This window comes from Theropithecus gelada, chromosome X (genome assembly GCF_003255815.1).
Source record: "Theropithecus gelada isolate Dixy chromosome X, Tgel_1.0, whole genome shotgun sequence".
NCBI lineage: Eukaryota > Metazoa > Chordata > Mammalia > Primates > Cercopithecidae > Theropithecus > Theropithecus gelada.
In genome coordinates, this window is record NC_037689.1 from 109,127,428 (window position 1) to 109,148,113 (window position 20,686).

At 38.3% G+C, this 20,686-nt stretch overlaps 1 protein-coding gene across 3 annotated transcripts in view; it reads left to right on the forward strand.

The window, feature by feature from the left end:
• PAK3 (p21 (RAC1) activated kinase 3) overlaps positions 1-20,181 on the forward strand; it is a 286,207-nt gene extending 266,026 nt beyond the window's left edge. For all 3 annotated transcript variants that reach the window (XM_025373283.1, XM_025373282.1, XM_025373281.1), the window contains 2 exons: positions 15,677-15,814; positions 19,562-20,181. In XM_025373283.1, the coding sequence (XP_025229068.1) occupies positions 15,677-15,814; positions 19,562-19,651 (228 nt within the window). In that variant the 3' untranslated portion in view covers positions 19,652-20,181. The remainder of the gene's footprint in view (positions 1-15,676; positions 15,815-19,561) is intronic.
• The last annotated feature ends 505 nt before the right edge of the window (positions 20,182-20,686 follow it).

Consider the following 20,686-nt stretch of genomic DNA (forward strand, 5'->3'; position numbering starts at 1 on the left):
TAAATGGATTATGGCTATTTTGCTTTCTGCCTTCTAATGAGTAATTTACAACCTGCAAATTTTAAGGATTAAACAAATGGCTCTGTAAAACAACTAGTCTCGGTAATGGCTTTATTACCTTCTTCAGTTCCCCAATTACAATTGATCTCTCTTTAGCTAGGCTGCTAATTATTAGAAAAAAGGAAACAGGTTTTGATCTTTATAGGCATCTTCTAGCCTGGGATTAGAACTCATAATTAACAGCTTGTATCTTAGATTCCACCGCTTGATATCTAAACAAGTACTTGCAGATTAACAAACCACAAGGTTCAGGAAGCCTACATTAAGTCTGCAACAAAAAGACCTGTCAGAAAGACCACCCTGTTGAATTCCACTGATAAGGATTTACTCTAACTTTGCTCATTACTCTCTGTATGTGTGATCAACCTTCAATTAATCAATCAACAAGCCCATATAGAGCTAGCCCTATTCTAATTTTGTCTCTTCTAGGCATCAGGAGTACTTTTTTTGGTTTCGATTTCAAATATGTTTTCCTAATGTTCTCTTGAAGGAAACACAATGTCTCAGGCTATATGCTCTTATTTGGAATCTTTAAAATGTAGTCGCTGAAACCGTGGGGAGATTGGAGAGAAAAAAGATCTAACATGAGCCTACACGGAGCAGCGTTTTCTTGGATCCTGGTGCCCAGGCCATATGTGAGAAAATAGAAAATAATCAAGAGCTTTAAGAAGAGTATAAAAGAGTGCCAGATTAGTCCTTTCGTTAATATCCTTCCAACACTACAACCATCCACTAATGTGTGCTTTGAGGTGGAGAGAGGTAGAAGGAAGGAAGTGGAAGAAAGACAGAGTAGTAGAGTACAGGGTAGCATGTTGATGTGAAAAATTTTGGTCTTGTAGTCAGGCAGATCTGGGTGTGTCCTGGCTCTATAACCTGCAAGCTCTGTGACTGTTTGTAAGTTACTTAAAACCTTTCTAAGCCTGCTTCCTATCTGTAAAATGAGAACTATATCTATCTTACAGCATTAGTATGGAAACTAAATGAATAACACCTAGCACAGTGTCCAGTTCATTGTAAGAAATGTATATATATATGAAAATGTATATATGGATAGTAAAGTAGTATGATAGGAAAAACAGAGAAAGGATGTTTAGAGGTTTTTTTTTTTTTTTTGCCTACTCATGAAGGGAGGTTGGATTCACTCTCCTAAGAACATATCCTTCATGAGAGTGGCACACCCATCTACTCAAGGAATGGAGGGTTTTGCACAGTTCAGTACAATCACCATGAACAGGTAACACTGAACAGAAGAAATTCAAGGTGAAATCTGGGGCTATACATTTCAAGGTCATTTATGTTTCACTGTGGGTTTTTCTGTCTCTGTTGTATCAGTTCCAGTTGAGCAGAACCTTCATGAATATTGCCTATTAACATATTGTCGATGCAAGGAATTAACTACTTTTCCCCTTAGTTAGAAAGCAGCTGAGATTTTTAAATGTAAATTTTGCTATACTAATTGACGTAATTTGTTCATAAAATTCCTTTTAAAGGTCAGAGAGTCATTAATTGTACTGATGTTATGAGGCTGGTATCCTTCCAGAGAGAGAGGACACAAGCTTCTTACTGTCCCCCACTGCCTGAAGTATTTGTACTCAACATAATTGGCCTTGGACATGTTGTTCTGTGACCTATAGACAGTTTTAGTGCAGCCTCCAATAATTAAGTACCTTGTTCCTTCTCTTTGCCAAAGTGACTGGGGTTAAAAATCTAACTTTCCCTGTGGATATACAAATCAAATGTTACTGTTCTGCTGATATCATCAGCTTTTTTGTTAATTGAAGACTTTAAAAAACTGTTACTATAATAACCTGATTCTAAGTAAGGAGACACAATCATTTTTGTCAAACAAAACTTTGGTCTGTTTTCTCAGCACCCAGAGTGTACCCCTTTATTAACTTTGCTTTTACACATAATGGGGCTATTCTTATCAACAGGTTTTGATGGAATTTGTTATTTGTGATATGTAAAAATATGACATCCACTTGAAGTCCCTACTAGACACTTTGAAACACCTTTTATGGTAATGTTCCAAATCTTTATCCAAGTTAAAATAAATTTTAAGTGTTCTCTTTCTACCCCTTACTTTAAACATCTGTGAAGCTGTATCAAAGATTGGATCGCTGGAAGACAGTTATTGGTATTACTGCTAAAAACAATATGTAGTATAGTATGTGAACCACAGATGCTATATCAGTGGATCTCCTTGGTTGCACATTGGAGTCATCTGTGGAGATTTAAGAATCAGTGCTTCTAGGACCCCATCCTCAGGGAAAAATGGCAGTCAGGAAAAGGTCAAATATCAATGTGGCAAGCCCTTTATAGAACACTGTCAAACCTGGACAAAAATTCGTCATCACCCCTCTTTGAACATGGTTGTCCAACCAAAAAATAGCGCTATCATTCTACTCACATTTATCCATTTTGTCTAAACATTTATGAGTAATACTATAAAAGCCTAATTGAAATCCTGATTTGCTTTATGTCATTCTCTGATTTACCAGTCCAGTAGCACTATCCAAAAAGAAATGACATTAGTTCAGCGTATGCCTCCATGATATGCTATTTTCTTTTGCAATTTTGCTTCTTCTGAAAATGGAGTTCATCATTAAAATGGTCTAGCTGCTGACTGAGTAGCTAGCATATATTGGTGCATAATAAACCCAACAGTCTGACTACTCATGATTAGGAGTGCATTACCAATATGGCAAGGGAGAAAGGAGGACAGAAATCTAAATTCAGACCTCTTATCTACACTAGTAGGCTTCCCACTTCCTTTTCCTGCACTTAAAACACTACAGAAATGTTAGTTGTTCTTATTTCTACTTGTAAGAACAAGGAAATTATAGTTGGCTTGTATGACTAGAGAAGAGAGTTAAGCAGAATAAGAGAATCTCTAGTAATTGAAAAGCAACTAAAGGCTAAACTGTTTCTAGATCCCTCCAAGCACTGGGACTTTGCTGTAGATTGGAATGTCTGGGTTTGATGGCGCGTGCTCATTTGGAATTAAAGTCAGACATAAACTTCCTGAGTGCCAGAGAAGCAAGCATACTTTGCTAGCACTCAGTCAATATTGTTTTGAATGTATTTCAGGAAGAGCTGGGAGCATTCCCTTCATTTTCCATAAGCCATGATGGAACAACAAGGTTTATTGATGGTTTGTTGACACTCCTCCTATTTTGAGTGCAAACCTATGCCTAAAAGGAGGGGGAAGTTGGGATCACTACAACTAAAATAATTACAGAAGAATAACAGGGTTTCTTTTTAATCAGAAAAAAAATATTGCCTGTCAAAAGATAGACAGCTCTTAAGAATCATTGGTTGTCAGGAATTCAGTGTAGGAAAATGGGACTTAGCCATAGGAAAGCTGCAAGTCTCATTTAGAATGTAATTCAGAAGCAGACAGCTCAAACTGGTGAATTATGACCCAGAAAACAGCCAAAGGAGAAACTGATTCCATAGCAAACTAAAATCCACCAAGAGAAAATTAGAGAAAGAAAGTTTATGCTACTATTATGTTATAATTTCTCAGAATCCTTATAGCATGGCTTGGGAGTAAAACAAGGATGCATATGCTGACTGCCCTAATAGGTACCATACATATAACTAAGTAGCTAAGTCCCTCCAGATCAAAGTTAATTCTAAAGAGACAAATCATGGAGTGTGATGATAGGCATTTGCACACTGAAATGCCCATGCACATGTTTTATCCTATGGCTTTTGAAATCTGTGTTTTTGCCAATGAGGAATTACTTTACCAAGAAAGTTGGAGTTTTCTTAATAATTAAGATAATTTCTGACCTTTATTGTCATTTTGATTGATACCTTTTCCAACCAGGTTGCAACATCATTGTAGAAAACCCTTTGCATTCTAATAAAACAGTAAGTACTCTGAGGTGTCTTAGATAAGACGTTCTGCAGAGAAAGTTAAATCAATTAAGGCAGCGTAAGCATTGTAGCTGGGAGAGCCAGAGTTCTAACATTATCCCAATAATCAAACTGACTTTTCTGTTGTAGTTTTTTTCTTTCCTTTCTTTTGCTTTGTTTTTCTTTTTTTCTTTCCTTTGCTTTGTTTTTTTGTAAAGAATTACCCTCATGCTCAGATGGCAAAGTTCATCAGCACTTGTTTTTTTGTTTTTTTTTTTTTAATCTAGGAGGGGCCAATGACTGTGAGAGATCTAGACAAGGAACTTTCTAGTGCCTCTACCAACTGTTTACATTATGCAAGTTAAAGAATGAATTGTATTCTGAAGTCTGTCAGTCAGGAACTCCATAACTTTGTACAGGTTTCTTCTTGCTGAGCCTACATTTCCTTATTGCTTCAAAAGAGTGGAATTTCACTAGATTATTGTTTACCAGTTGGCTCCACAATGCCCTAGAATACCATAGAGTTCCTTGCGGGTGTTGAAGGAGCCAAGAGGGAGGTCACCAGGGTAGGGCTCTTGGTTCCACCAGAAAAATTCCTTTTTAATTACTTTTCTGCCTTGCGCCATCACATGAGATTTACTTAAATAAGACTAAAAACTCATGAGTCCCTTACTCTGATTCTGTGTCCTTTAGCTGTACATAGGCTACAGCCTTCCCCAACTCTGCCAAAAGGGCCATGGTTTGTGTGTTGTCTCTATGAGTCTCTATGAGTACTTTCAGAAGAGTGGTATTCAGAAAGCAGCTTGGAGACATTTATTTCATCATCTCTGGACTAAATCTGTATCCCACAGAATGGAAAAATCCTCCTTTTCCAACCAAGCAAAGACACTTGATCATGATGTGAAACATACTGTATATGAGACTTGGTAACCTCATTCTGATAATAATCTTGGGAAGAAGCCAGTGAAGAACACTGCAGTAATAAAGCTATTGCAGGGACACAAGGTTCCTCACTCTGGAGTATTATTAAAAGAATTGTATATTATTATGTACAAACCTGTTCAGCTGATTAACTGCATATAAAAATAGAAGTTGAAATCAGTTTATGTGAGTAGTAATGCATGTTTCACAGATCATATCACAGTCAGCCTGTTTTAATCCTAATATGGTAATTTGGAAAAGCCCAAAAGAATTAGAGTGCTAGTCTCTTCTTGCACTAATATTCTGAAATGAAATATGAACAAAAGTATAATGTTAAATATTACCTTAGGACTAGAAATTTGTTGTGTGTTAAAGAGAAAATGGGAGGTAAGGAAGTTGACATACCAAGTATGCACATTATTTTGAGAATTTTTATGGGAAAAGGACCAGGAGCAATGGAGCAGTCACAGAATGGGACCTAGGATTCAGGTCCCCTTGGTCTCCCAGATTTTCTAGCCCTTATCTATCTTCATTTCTCTTTGTCCTCATTCCACCAGTGATATTCTCCTCCCATTGTCTTTTGGCCCCTGTTTTTGCCCTCATTTTTCGTTTTGCTTCCTCTGCTTCTCACAGTTTCTTGCCTCTACCTTTTGCACCATTTTGCTTTTCTTCCTTTCCTAGCTCTGTACCTACCCACATCCCTACTTCCAAATGCCCTATAGTTCCAAACCTTGGGTACTGCTTTGAGTGCCCAAGGTTGCTTCATAAGCACAAGTAGCCCCCTCTGCAATTCTTAGCAAGCATTATTAGTTCTGAGAATGAGCACACATATTGTCGGAGTTACCTGTAATTTATTTTACGGCATTGGTCAGTCTTTTGTGCTTGAAAGGAGCACATTTAGGCTAGGCTAACACCCAGTGAGTCAGCCCTACCTAATTACCTTTTACTGTAAACCTATAAGGGGATAGATCTATAATAGGTTCATTTTAAATAGCCTTTTAAGGATTAAACAACAAAACAACAATAACAAATGTCCATCATAATTTGGTGACCAATGAGAACTTCTATGTAAGACAAGCAGGAAGTTAAATTAGACCAGATTGCTCATTCAGCTATCACACTGAAATGTTGGGTTGAGTAAGCCCAAGTATGGAATACAATGTTCATTATAATGTGATGATTTCTTTTTGCATATTTGGCCCCCATTACTCTCTTCTAAGAAAGACATGGCAGACACTTTCATGATATCCATAAACACATCAGAGGCAGCAATATCCTCTGGCTTTTAAACTCTGAAATCCCAGGTCACAAGTAAACTAAGTCATAAGGTGTTAAGTCACTTGTTGGCAAATATCGCTCATAAAACACTCAAAGTTAGTTGGAAATTCTAAAATGACGGAAGAATCAGATTAGGAGTCAGTTGCAGGTAACAACCAGCTGCATATAAACCTTCACTATAGACAGATATATGTATACATATATGTGTGTATATATACATATACATATATGTGTGTATATACATATATTTACATATATATGCATGTATATATACATACTTATATGTGTGTGTACGTATGTGTGTGTGTATATACACATATACATATACACATACACACACACATATATATACACACACACAGTTGACCCTCTGATCCACGGGTGTGAAATCCATGGATTCAACCAACCACAAATCAAAAGTATTTTTTTAAATGATGGTTTCATTGTACTAAACATGTACAGACTTTTTCTTGTAGTTATTCCCAAAACAATGCAGTATGATGACTACAGTCATGGGCTACGTAACAATGTTTTGGTTAATGATGGACTGAATATACAGTGGTGGTCCCATAAGATTATAATGGAGCTGAAAAATTTCTGTCACCTAGTGATGTCATGATGTCCTAATTCAATGCATTACTCACGTGTTTGTAGTGATGAGGGTATAAACAAACCTACTCCTCAAGAAGAGCCTCAGGCAGGTCCTTCAGGAGGTATTTGCAAGCAAGGTATTGTTATCCTAGGAGGTGACAGCTCCATGCAAGTTATTGCCCCTAAAGTCATTCCACTTGGACAAGATATGGAGAGGGGACAACAGTGGTATTGATAATCCTGACCCTGTCTAGGCCTAGGCTAATGTGTCTTTGTTTCTTAGTTTTTGGGGAGGTTTTGTTTTGAGACAGAGTCTCACTTTGTTGCCCAGGCTGGAGTACAGTTGTGCCATCTCGGCTCACTGCAACCTCTGCCCCCCCGGTTTCAAGCGATTCTCATGTCCCAGCCTCCCGAGTAGCTGAGATTGCAGGTGCCTGCCACCACACTCAGCTAATTTTTGTATTTGTAGTAAAGACGAGGTTTCACCGTGTTGCCCAGGCTGGTCTCGAACTCCTGACCTCAGGTGATCTGCCTGCCTCAGCTCCCAAAGTGCTGGGATGACAGGCGTGAACCACCATGCCCAGCCTGTTTGTGTTTTAGTTTTTAACAAAAAAGTTTAAAATGAAAAAAGGAAAACATTTTTAAGATAGGAAATGTTTATAGTTTATAGGATAAGGATATTAAAAAGAAAATATTTTTGTACAGCTGTACAATGTGTTTTAAACTGTTACGAAGGAGTCAAAAGGTTGAAAAAATAAGTTTATAAATTTAAAAAGTTACAGCAAGCTAAAGTTAATTTATTATCAAAGAAAAAAATTTAAATAAATGTAGTGTAGCCTAAGTGTACAGTATTTATAAAGCCTATGGCAGTGTATAGTAATGTCCTAGGCTTTCACATTCACTCACTAGTCACTCAGTGACTCACCCTGAGCAACTTCTAGTCCTGGAAGCTCCATTCATAGTGAGTGCCCTACACAGGTGTACCAATTTTTATCTTTTATAACATATTTTTTACTGTACTTTTTTCTATTTTTCGATACACAAAGACTTACTTAAACACACTGCACTAGTCATCTACAGTATTCAGTACAATCACATGCTGTACAGATTTACAACCTAGGAGCAATAGGTTGTACCATATAGCCTAGGTGTGTAGTAGGCTATTCAATCTAGGTTTGTGTAAGTACACTCTATGATGTTCACAAAACGACGAAATTGCCTAATGATGCATTTCTCAGAATGTATTCCCCATTGTTAAGCAATGCATGACTGTATTTACGTGGCATTTACATTGTATTAGGTATCATAAACAATCCAGAGATGATTTAAAGTATAGGGGAGGCTGTGCATAGGTTTTATATGAGGAACTTGAGCATCCATAGATGTTGGTATCTAAAGGGGTTCCTGGAACCAATCCCCCGTAGATACCGAGGTATGACTTGTGTGTGTGTGTGTGTGTATGTGTGTGTACTAGACACTGGGCAATATACAATACTGTATGAAGCCCCTCTACCTCTCTGAGTGGGTACCTGCCCTTTGTTCCCCATTTCCAAACAGGTAGAGAATGATTGACCCATTTCTTCTGTAGAGGCAGAGGTGGATCAATTAAACCAGTAGTTTATATACAGTGTGCTTCACTCCTTGAAGAGACCTTGTCTGCTTTTTCTAGGAGCACTCCCATCCCAGAGACTGGGAACAGTGAGACGTGGTATTGTGCGGTGGTCAAGAGCATGAACTCTGGATTCATACTCCCTGGATTCAAATACTAGTTTTGTGACATTGGGCAAGTTCTTCTTCTTATCTCCACAAGCCTCAGTTGCTTCTCAATTAGAGATCAAAATAGAATTTATTATAAACAGTCTAAAATAAACTTCAGGGTTTATTTGTGAATTGCACAAGCTAATAATAATCATTCAGTAAAAGTTATCTATTAATACTTCCCATGGATATAATATTTATACAGATATCAAGATATCAATGAATAGCTCTCTTATAGTTCAGTTGCATTGTATGTTAAGTCGACTTTTAGGGCTGGACTGGAGCCCTCTCACCATACATAATATGATTTCCATGGTAAAATGTGTTTTGCGTCTCAAATATTCAGCCTACAAAGAAATGTCTGTACAGAACCCTATCCTCTTTGTAAAGTGAGTCTTTATATTGGTGCTGGGGCCCCTCATGGTTGCTAACATGTTTCCATGTAAATCCCCTGGTTTGTTTTCTAATTTCTTAACTTAAACTTTATAAACTGTTGTAATGAACTGAAGTCACAAACTAGAGCTTTTTAATTAAGTGGTTAATCCTGTTACAAAACTGCCTTAATAACAGTTTATTGAGTACATATGGATTGTGTGGGGACTTCTTTGGAGAAATGTGGTAACTTCTATGATGACTGCTTTGATCTTTTTTAATTGAGGAAATTGTTAATATAGTAAATTGAATTATCACTTAAAGTTTTCTCTTAGTACTTAGGTAAATTCAGTTGCACATCAGTGTCAGTGAAAACTTTGATGTTTGTGTGTTATTACCAAGATATTTAGAGTTATTATGAAGAATTTGAGAACATCAGAAACTTCTAGGTAACACGTATATCACAAGGAAGAAAGCCACCATTTTTCTGGCCAAAGGTTGTATTTCTAACATTATAAATAAGGTCCGTAGGTTATGGGGCCTATATTGCCTCACCTCAGGAAGAAAACAGATCTTGCTAAATGATCTAACAGATTAATCAAGAGTACCTTTTCTGTTCAAGAACAGTCAGAGAAAATAAGTTTCTGAACTATGTTTCAAGTTCCAGAGAACACTTGTTTTCTTCCCTTTCTCTATGGGTCTTTCTGCATTGGCCATGTTTTAGTCATCTTTTTCCAGTTTTCCCTCCCTTTGATGATGACATCTCCTTACATATGCTATTCATACAGCTCTCTTCCTTCTCCCACACTGAACAGTGGGGTCATCAGAAGTTATTATATGCCAGGCCTGTTCAGCTCAGAAAAGGTGCCATTTTTCATTTTCTGCATATCTTCTTAGACTTTAATAGGTCACTTTTAGGTTCTGAGCCTTAATACTTATGTATATAAGTCTGTCATAGTCTCAGCTCAGTTAAATTTATACATTTTGGCTATTTCGTTCAGTAACAAAAACATTTATTGAGCACGTATTTTGAGCAAGTTGTCACAAAATCCACGGTTGGTTATAACACAGCTCCTACCTTCCATGGGCTCACAATCTAGAAGGAAGACAGACCTGTAAACAAATAACAAGTGCTCATACATAATACAATGTAAAAATAGACATATAAACATGCAGTATTAGAGTTCAAAGAAGGAAATGGCTAACTCCATCTGCCGGGTGACCATGGAACTATCCTTGTTTACTTGAGATTGAGGGACACAAAACCTCAAATACCAAAACCCAGGATAGTCCCCAGAAAACCAGAGTGTTTGGTCACCATGTTTACCTACCTGGGAGAGATGGAGAAGACTTTAAAGAAGAGATAGCATTTTAACCAGTGCTTGAAAAGCAAGTTTATCAGGTACTTGAGGGAAATGAGGATAGCATTTTAGGCAGCAATGAAAGGCATTTCCTATTCAGGGAATGATGAACAAATTGGTGTGAGTAGTATGTGAGCTTCAGCCAGTGTGTATGTGTGTGGCGGGGCAGGAGAGGAGTTGGGAGAAGCGCCCTAGGGTGAGAAGAGTACAGATGGAAACTGGAACTGGAAAGGTGGGCAGGGGGCAAATCATACAGGACTACCTAAGGAATCTTTATTATGTCCTGTGAATCAGTGGTTTTCAAACAACAATAATGATCCTCTGATTCCAGTGAATCCTTGCTTGGAAGCACAAATAAATGGAGAAAAACACACAAATTTTCTGATTGAAAAAGGTTTGTGAGCTGGAAGCGGTGGCTTACGACCAGCACTTTGGGATGCCAAGGCAGGTGGATCACAAAGTCAGGAGGTCAAGACCATCCTGGCGAACAAGGTGAAACCCCATCTCTACTAAAAATACAAAAATTAGCTGGGTGTGGTGGTGGGCACCTGTAATCCCAGCTACTCAGGAGGCTGAGGCAGGAGAATCGCTTGAACCCAGGAGGTGGAGATTGCAGTGAGCCATGATCGTACCATTACACTCCAGCCTGGCAACAGAGCAAGACTCTGTCAAAAAAAAAAAAAAAAAAAAAAAGGAAAAGGAAAAAGAAAATGTATGTTGGGGAGGGTCCTAGAATCTCTCTTCCTCTCTCTCTCCCTCTTCTTTTCCCTCTTAACTGCTCTTAGGAATTTTGGGGAGCACAGCTTGAAAACCACATCTGTGGACCATGGGGAGTGACAAAATATTTTAAAGCAGGAAGTGAATTACATGAGGAGAACTGTGATGAGATAAGATTGTTAAGGAGGATGGATGGAAGAATAAAAAGGCTTGAATAATGGAAAAATGGTTAGGAGGTTATCAACCTTGGAACCATCTGAAAGAAGCCTGACTTTAAGCAAAGACAATAGGGATAGAGAGAAGTGGATGGGTATGAAAGACATTTCTAAAGGTTGCATTAACAAAACCTGGTGGACTATTTATAGTAAGGGTGGGGAGAGGGGAAGATTGCTGGGTGAGGAAGAAGGGGGGAAAGATGATTATATGGTTTCTTACTTAACATTAGAAGCAACCAACTAGTATATGGGAAATCTCTAGTCTAATTTCTAATAGCCACTTTATTTTCTTTGAGTTTTCATTAGCTCAGATAAAACCAACATGTTATCACTCATGCCTAGAATAATTGTCCTTCATCTTTCTTCATCTAATGCTTGACTTTGCTAGTAAAACCCTTTTTGTTGTCATTGTTGTATTGGCTACAACTGTATTTGTCTCTCATTAGCAGGGTAGTGGATAGCAATTTTCTTTTTTTTACTAAGAGAGTCCTCAGCTTACTCACAGGATATGTTCCAAAGGCACATTTTTAAGTTAACTATTTGGACCTCAGAGTGCATTTTCCCATAGAAGTGGCATTATACATAGTGATTAGGTTCCCAGGCCAGTCCACAAAAGCCAGTTTAGCCCATATATAACTGAAAGTGTGGATTTTTGCAATGGAAATTAGTTTGAAATAATATTGTTGCAATTAAAATGAAAACAATAGTTGCAAAAGAAATAGTCTGGGTTTTTGTTTCCCTCAAAGGGTAGGGCTTGATGAAAAGCAGGTTTAATCCTAGGAAGACAAAGAGAAATAGATGGGGATTTTTTTGTAAATTGGACACTGCAGCTTTTTAACTATATTTCTAAATAATGTTTTGGAGTTTTTAAAATAATAAAAGCAACTGTGTTCATTGTTGAAAATTTGGAAAATTAAAAAATGTATTTCAAAAATTAAGTCACCAACAATCCTACCATCCAGAGAGGACCAGTGTTCACAAATTGGTGTATTTCAGCCTTTTTCTTACTGCATGCGTTTTTAAATCAGTTCACCAATAGTAATTATGGTGCATCGACATGATGAACTATTATGCAGCTCTTAAAATGATATTTATGAAGAATTTTTAAAACATCAAAAAATATTTATGATATATTGTTGAGCAAACGGCAGCCTTGCATTTGATACCTTGTTTAGGGATGAGGGAGTATAAGCAGAAGATCAACACTTAATCAACCGGGGCAGGAGTCTGCTGTTAGACCACCAATCAAAACCTCCGACCCACCCCCTAACAAACCCACCCCCTATCAGACCCACCCCCTAACAAAAACTACAGCCAGACCTTTTTGTCGAAGTTCTGAGGAGGACATAACGGTTCTTTGAAGTACTGTAGAGGTTCGTAGCACTGGCTCTTCATTACTTCAGATTTTCCTTCAAATTACAGGGCTTTCTTCTCCCTTGATGTACTATTTCACTAGCACTACTCAGGCATAACAACTATCATTAAGGTCATTTTTTTGGATTCATAAATGGAATGGAAAAAGGGCCAAGTATTTCCTTAGGTAATTATGCATAGATTGAAGAGAGATGAGAAGGACTCGGGTAGAGAAGATGTGTATGTACTTTTAAGGAAGAAAATTATGTGGAATAGAATGTATTAAGCTAAGAATGGTGAAAGTAAAGTGAGAAAATGAGACAGTATAGCATGAATACAGATCTACAGAGAGTGAAAACGAATCTGGGAAAGGAAGAAAGAGATGTGCTTGCTTAGGTCTGGGCTTGGCTACAGAGCAAGCAAAAAAGCAAGAACAGTGACTTTGGGGAAGTTGTAGCCAGCTGAAATAAAAGAGTTTTAGGAGGAGGCAGGGAATGCAATTTGTAGCAACTGATTTTCTTTTAATAAAGGAATAAAGATGTTTGAGAGGACAGGTGCTTCAAGCACTAATCATCCAAGAACAAAAACAGTTTGAACTTAATTGACTATATCTGCTATGATTGTGCACTATTCGATTTTAGCCCAATCAGTGATTTTCTAAAAGCATCCCATCTCCTTTTAGTCAAAACTGGATTTGTCACTGACTTGTATTTTGGCATGGGAGTCCTAATAGCTGCCACCTGCATTTCCTGTTCATCAGTGGAGGTATTGAAAATTACAAAGGGATGAGAGTTGGGGGAAAGGAAGATGTACATTTCGTAGGGGTGAGAGATGTATTCACATATGGGTTTTTTAGTACTAGGAGGAAAAGCCAAAAGTTTCCATGCACTGTAGAGAAGCACATGGCATTGTAGTTCTCACACATTGCTATGCAAGACAATCTCCTATGGAATTCTGTGGCTCTTACGTTTGGTGTACATATGATGCGGAGATTCTAAGTTATTATGTGTGAAGTGGGCTCCAGGTTCTCAGCCAGGGATTCTCATTGTTGGCTGTAAATTGGAATCACCTGGAGAGCTTAAAATTATTGGCGCCTAGGTTCTGTTCCCAGAGGTTTTTACTTAATTTTTCTGGGAGTGAGAACTGAGCATGGGGATTTTCTAACTCTCCCCAAGTGATTCTAATGTGCAGACAAGTCTGGGACCCTCTAGTTTAGCCCATTGCTTAATTACTTGGGTGGATTAAACCAGTTGTTCTTAAAGTGTTGTCCTGGAACCAGCAGCTTCAACATGAACAGGACACTAATACGAATGCAAATTCTTGGGCCCCTGCCCATATTTACTGAAACTCTTGGGGTGGCTCAGAAACCTGTGTTTTAACAAACCCTCTGGATGATTCCGATGCATGCTGTAAAGTTGGCAGTCACTAGATTAAATGGTTGTTCCTGACCCTTTCTAAAGTACATCTGTAGGAGTTACTAAAAAGAAGAGATGTCTTCAAGAGCTGATGAAAACTGGCCTGCAAAAGGACTTTTATAGAAATACCTATAATAATAATAACAGAAGCTAGAGTAGAGAAAGGAGAAAGGGGATGATAATTTGCTGCAAAACCCAGGCAAGTTCAGGAGGGAACATGTTTTCATAAGAGTTAGGGGGTTTGTTGCATGGGCTGGTAAAACCCTGGCAGTACCTGCAGGCAAACTCCTACTTATTCTTCAATACCCTTTTAAAATGTCAGCCTCTTCCATGAAGCTTTCTCTGAGCTCTGGTGTGAACTACTTCATCCTTGTATTTACTTAGTGCTTTCTAGTTTCCTCAATTAGCTCTTGGTCCGCTGTACAGTCGCGCTCTATATATGTCTCTCTCCCTCACTAAATTGCGTGATTCTTCAAAGCAAGATCACTGTCTTATTCATCCTTAGCTCTCCAGTGTCTAATAAACTATCTGGTACATACTAAATGCTCTTGAATTGTTTGCTGAGAGGAGGCATCAGTAATGGCCAGCTTTCTTGTATCAAGAACCTTCAGCTGGGCGCAGTGGCTCGCACCTGTAATCCCAGCACTTTGGGAGACCAAGGTGGGTGGATTATTTAAGTTCAGGAGTTCAAGACCAGCCTTGCCAACATGCTGAAACCCCATCTCTACTAACATGGTGATGCATGCCTGTAATCCCAGCTACTGCAGAGGCTGAGGTGGGAGAATCACTTGAACCCAGGAGGTGGAGGTTGCAGTGAAGCGAGATCATGCCACTGCACTCCAGCCTGGGCAACAGAGCAAGACTCCGTCTCAAAAAAAAAAAAAAAAAAAAAAAAAAAAAAAAAAAAAAAGATGAGTTTACCTTTGTGAATTAATCATAGTCCTGAGTTCAGCTCTCTGATTGGAAGACTAGAGACCTTGATTCTCTCAGGACATCATGACTTGACATCTCTTAGTGGTGGCCTTATACTACAAAGCTCTCAGAGAAATATACGATTATTAGCAACTTATTATTTTACCATGATAATTGTCAGGTGCCAAGACTACTATTGTCAATTTTTCTCATATTTCCTCTCATTGTAGGTGTACCTTCATGGGAAATCTAATTAAAATCAATAGTGATACAGCTGCCACAGGGTAAAAGTATTTGAGTTCTTGGGCCCCACAGCTTGCCTCTCTCATCCAGGCACTGGCGTCTTCTGGTTCCTTGTACTTCCCTAATTCTGTAATGTACTCTCTTCATTCTACATCTATTCACAAACATTCTTCAAGCAAGATGAGCACTTAGTAAATCACAATTACCTTTCCATTGCACTTCCCCAAAGTTATACTCAGGTCAAAATGAATGGATGTATGTGTATTCTCCAAGTCTTTAGATAAATAGATTTACAGGCAATCCTTTGGTTTAATTTTCTAGGTACTTAATCACATATTCATTATATGTGGATTTTTTCTGGCTTAACTCTCGGAGGACAACAATATAACCTTATTTTTAAGTTTTTGGAGGTAGGACACTTTACTGTCACGTCAGTTACTGCCAATATTAATCATTTCTAAATGTTATAGAAGCTTTGAAAGATATGTGTCATTCTCTAAAGTGGAATTATTAAGACCCAGAATGTAAACCAGAAGAAACTGGATTTTTGCCTTCTGTGCCAACCCATGATTTTAATATGTATGTGCCGAATGGATTTTTCTATTTTTTTCTACAGGCATTGTATCTGATAGCCACTAATGGAACCCCAGAGCTCCAGAATCCTGAGAGACTGTCGGCTGTATTCCGTGACTTTTTAAATCGCTGTCTTGAGATGGATGTCGATAGGCGAGGATCTGCCAAGGAGCTTTTGCAGGTGAAAATAAAATAGGACAATTACAAAGAGAGGCATTATACTCAGCTTTTCCATCTCAATGTGTGACAGAGAGCTCTGTCAAGAGATGTCTAGAGTTAGGCTATTACCATTTTATTTTAGACCACAGGCACATAACTCTAGGCATGCATCTAATACATGATTGATTGACATGTTGCCTTTCTTCTGAGAAGTTGGCAGTGTAATCCGTAAATCTCTTTTGTTCTTCCTGGAGTCTTATTTTGCAAGGAAAAAAAAGCAATGTGACCCTCTGGTGTTGGTGTTTTGTTCTAAACTTTACTTGTGCCCCTGGATGTTGTATGCAGGTGTTCTTGGCCGGAGGTAATTCTCTACATAACTATGCAATTATTTCCATGGCATTTGCTACTCTAATGCTTTACTGGTCAAAGCCCCTTTGCTTGTGATGCCAATTGGCAGGCACCTGCTTGCCTGGGTGAGTACCATCCAGTGGTGAGTGCCTCTGTAACCATTTGTCCTTTTCATGGCTCTCAGGGATTAATATATATGATGAGAAATAATACTTACTATGTACCAAATTCTTTCAATAAATTATTTCATTTTTATAACAACTCTATAGGGTAGGCATTATTATCCCATTTTATAGATGTAAAAGTTGAGGCTCACAGCTCTTGAATGGCAGAGCTGGGATATGAGCCCTGAATTGTCTGACTTTCTACCATACATCACACACAAACCAATTTAGATAAAAATATGTCTTTATTTGATAAAGCAGTACGTGCCCAGGATGATACACATAGCTTCACTGCTGGGGAGTGTTTCTCAGGGACATGTATGAAGACATTTAACATCTAAGAACAATGACTGCTATTTTTCTTTGTGATTTTGAACACATAAGCCAATTAAACAGAAGGTGCAACACTTGGTTATACAGCGCGTTAACCACAGATTGTCTGTTCTAGCCTACCCCCTGAAAGAAAAACCTGTTCCTGTTGTTTCTGAACTCCCTCCAGAGACAGAGCCACGCCCAGACAAAAAAATATCCCACCCTAACTCAGATCATACCTGGAATAGACCTTTTTGGAGAAACTGAAGAGACTACATCTTTTCTTTTCTGCTACCTGCAAGCATTTCACAGGTTATCATAAGGCCCTAAAATGTCAAATCTGGAATGGCCCTTTGTTAACCCTCTAATTAATCCAGCCTCAAATTACAGATGAAAGTCAACTTTTGAGTATATCACTTTTATATCTTTTTAGCCCTCCCACCACTCCACATACACATTCTGATACACATTCCTCTTATGTTTTCTTGTAAAGATAATTGAAGATGTAAGTTATCTTCAACTGGCTATCCAGATAAATGTGACTGTCCAGCTAAATAGATCATTAAATCAATTATCTAGTTAATTCATTCCCCAACAATTCTTTTATATGAACCAGTCAGATAACTGATGCAAAACTGTATTTTGAGTCTAAATTGAATAGTTTATTGCATCTTTTCATTTTATACATGTAAGCAACAGCCCGTATTTCTCTTTGAGTCCATGCAACTCCATTCTCTGACTCTAGCCTATTATTGCCATTTCCAAGATTAGAAAGGCGAGAGATGCATGACATTCACCCCACTGGAAGGCTGGAGAAAAGACACAGGTCTTGAATATTTGTGTGTCTTTCTGTATGACCTAAGACAATTCTCTGTCCATCAATTGATATTTATTGAGTAACTTCCATTTGTAAAGCATAAGTGCAGTATACAAACCTATTAAAAGGCATGATTCCTCCATTTAAGACGTTCACAACCGTCTTGGGTACATGAAAATATAATGCAAAGCTGTTTAGAGACTCATTCAACCCAAAGAACTGTTCCAATAGTAAATGACATGGTTGATTAGAGAAATACTTCCGTAAGCTAGGGGTGATCAGAAAATGTCTGCAAACAGGAAAGAGGTCTGCTGGGCCTTGAAGAAGTGATCACTTTTAGATAAGTTGAAGAAAATAAGGGAAGGGATTTCAAATGGAAGGAAGTATTAGGGTTTAACCAAAGACATACGGGCAAGGTCTATAGGAACAGAACCTAGAAAGTGTGGCTGAAATAAAGAGTTCAAGTAAAGAAGCTGCAGGAGATAATCCTGTGGTGGGCCTTGAACACCAGGCTTAAGAGTTGGGGCTGTAGGCAGTGGGGAAACACTGAAGATGTCTGAGGGACAGCATGATGACAACTTTGTTTAGGAAGATTAATCTGGTAGTATGTGGTAAGAATTAGCAACAAGAAAAAAATGGAGACAGGGAGACCAAGGAGGAGTTATGGTTTGGGATTAAGATGATTAGGACTGAATTAGAAAAAGCAAGAGATGGCCAGACGTGATTGCTCATGCCTATAATCCTAACACTTTGGAAGGCCGAGGCAGGTGGATCACCTGAGGTCAGGAGTTCGAGACCAGCCTGATCAACATGGTGAAACACTGTTTCTACTAAAAATACAAAAATTAGCCAGGTGTGGTGGCATGCGTCTGTGATCCTAGCTACTCAGGAGGCTGAGGCAGGAGAATCACTTGAACCTGGGAGGCGGAGGTTGCAGTGAGCTGAGACATGCCACTGCACTCCAGCCTGGGCAACAGAGCGAGACTCCATCTCAAAAAAAATAATAATAATAAGCAAGAGATAAATGTAAGAGACGTTGAGAAGAGAGTACCCGGTAGCTTATTGCATTTAGAACATAAGAGGAAGACAAAAGTGACTTCAGGCTATCAAGTCAATGGCAGCATTCAGCAAGAAGGCAAGTGATGGAAGACAGTATAACAGCTAACATTTCTTGACCCTATGTAACTTACAAGGGACTGCCACTTACCTCATTTAACCATTTTAATAAACAGAAATGAGGATTTAACCTAAGTGCTCTGACTCCAAAGCCCCTGTAGCTTACATTACACAAGATTGCCCTGCTTGTGAGACTGTAACATAACTTTTTAAATGTTGAATTTAAGGTGACGGAAGAACATCCCATAGGAAATATCCAGCAGGAAAACTAGGACCAGAGTTTAGGAAAGAGATCAGGTCACACACTATGGATTTAGGAGTCATCTCCATAAAGCTGATGGTGGGTTGAAACCATGAAAGAGAATGAGATCTGTAAGAAATTAAATTAAAAAAAAGAAGACAATGGCAGCCAAGTTCTCATGAGTAGGAGGTAGGAGGAGGAAGTGAAACCAGGGAAGAAAATGGAGCTGGAATATTCAGTGTACATGCGCATGGAAGAGACCAAATATGGTAGAATGTCACATGCTTCTAAGGCAAAAAATTAAAAAATAAAATTCAAAGAAGGAAGGGATATTCACTTTTATTAAGTACTGCAGAGGGGCCAAAAGAGAAATGGTAGAGGCACGGCTGCTGAGTTTAGCAGTTAGTAAGCCACTGGTTTCTGTATAAAGTTCTTTAGTAGTTAACTAAATACACTTTTTCCAAGCATGACAGCTTCTCTAGATAAATTTTTCAGTTTAGGAAAATCAGAGAGTCAGACTGTTGCAAACACAGTGAGATTTTATAAGATCCCTCAGAGTTTCTTACTCTGCCAGTCAGCTTCCAGAGGATTTCATGACATTGAAGTACAAAAACATCTGAAGGACAAAAGCTGGCACCGTTTTTAATTAAATGATATTTAATTGGGTATTCAAAATATATCTTAATTAAAAAGGGCTGCTTGAAAATGTAAAGTAGTGTACTTGTTGGAGGAAAGAATTCCAATAATTCCTCTTTTTCCTTCCTTTTACAGCATCCATTTTTAAAATTAGCCAAGCCTCTCTCCAGCCTGACTCCTCTGATTATCGCTGCAAAGGAAGCGATTAAAAACAGCAGCCGCTAAGACTGCAAGCCTTACACCTCACCATCTCCCTCATGAGTAAGACTGAAATAAAACTCTGCTGCAGGAAAGATGGAAGAAAAGACAGTCAAATGGGGTGGGGGTTCTTTACCTTTCAAATGAATAGAAACTTCTTATAAGCCTTTTTCCTACTCCCTCAGATTATGTAATTTATTTGTAAGCCTGAATCGCAGCCCAAACAGGGCAGCAATGTTGAAGTGACCATAAAGTGGTCACTTCCACCGTGAAGCGAAAGAGCCAGTAGTGAATCCCCTCATTTTGTGCACTCACTTTGAAGAAAAAGGTTTCTCAAAGATGCACACTCCCTCTTCATAGTGTTGTGTTTGTTTTTAAGTTAGAGAGTAGTCCCTCTTGCATTCAAACCTCCTTCAAAACTCCTTACCCAATGTGATGTTTTTCACTTGCATTGTCATTAGATGTCCAGAAAAAAAAAAAAAAAAGATGTCAAAATGTTTTTTCTAAAAAAAAGAAAGCAAAAAAAGCAAGGCAAAAAAACAAAAACAAAAACAAAACAAAAATAAACAAACAAACAAAAAAAAACCAGAGCAAGTACTGTGTGAACATGTGGAAGTCCATGCCCTAATAGAGTTGCAATTTTTTATTCTTCTTCTGTAGTGGTGGCTTGGTTTGTGTACCTATTTTTCTGCATTTGTATTGGAAAAGGTTTCTTTTAAGACATTTTCCAAAAGTGGAGAGGAATATGTGTGTTCAGGAAGGGCTTTTTAAAAAGTGTATATCTAAATAAAGCTCAAACGGTGAAATCCTGTCACATTTTCACAATGATGCTTAAAAGATAGTTGAGTAAACCAGGTTGTTAATCTCCTTAATACCTGAAAGAGGACACACTGAAACTGTGACACCCTGCTAGGTGAGTTCTGGTTCTGAACCTAGGAAATCCTCATAGGAGAAACCACATTTAAACAAAGATGGGACTTTCTCTGAGAGCCAAAACCAGATAAATGTAGAATACTGACATCCTTGTCTGATATTAAGTAAACAAAGATAATGATACCTAAA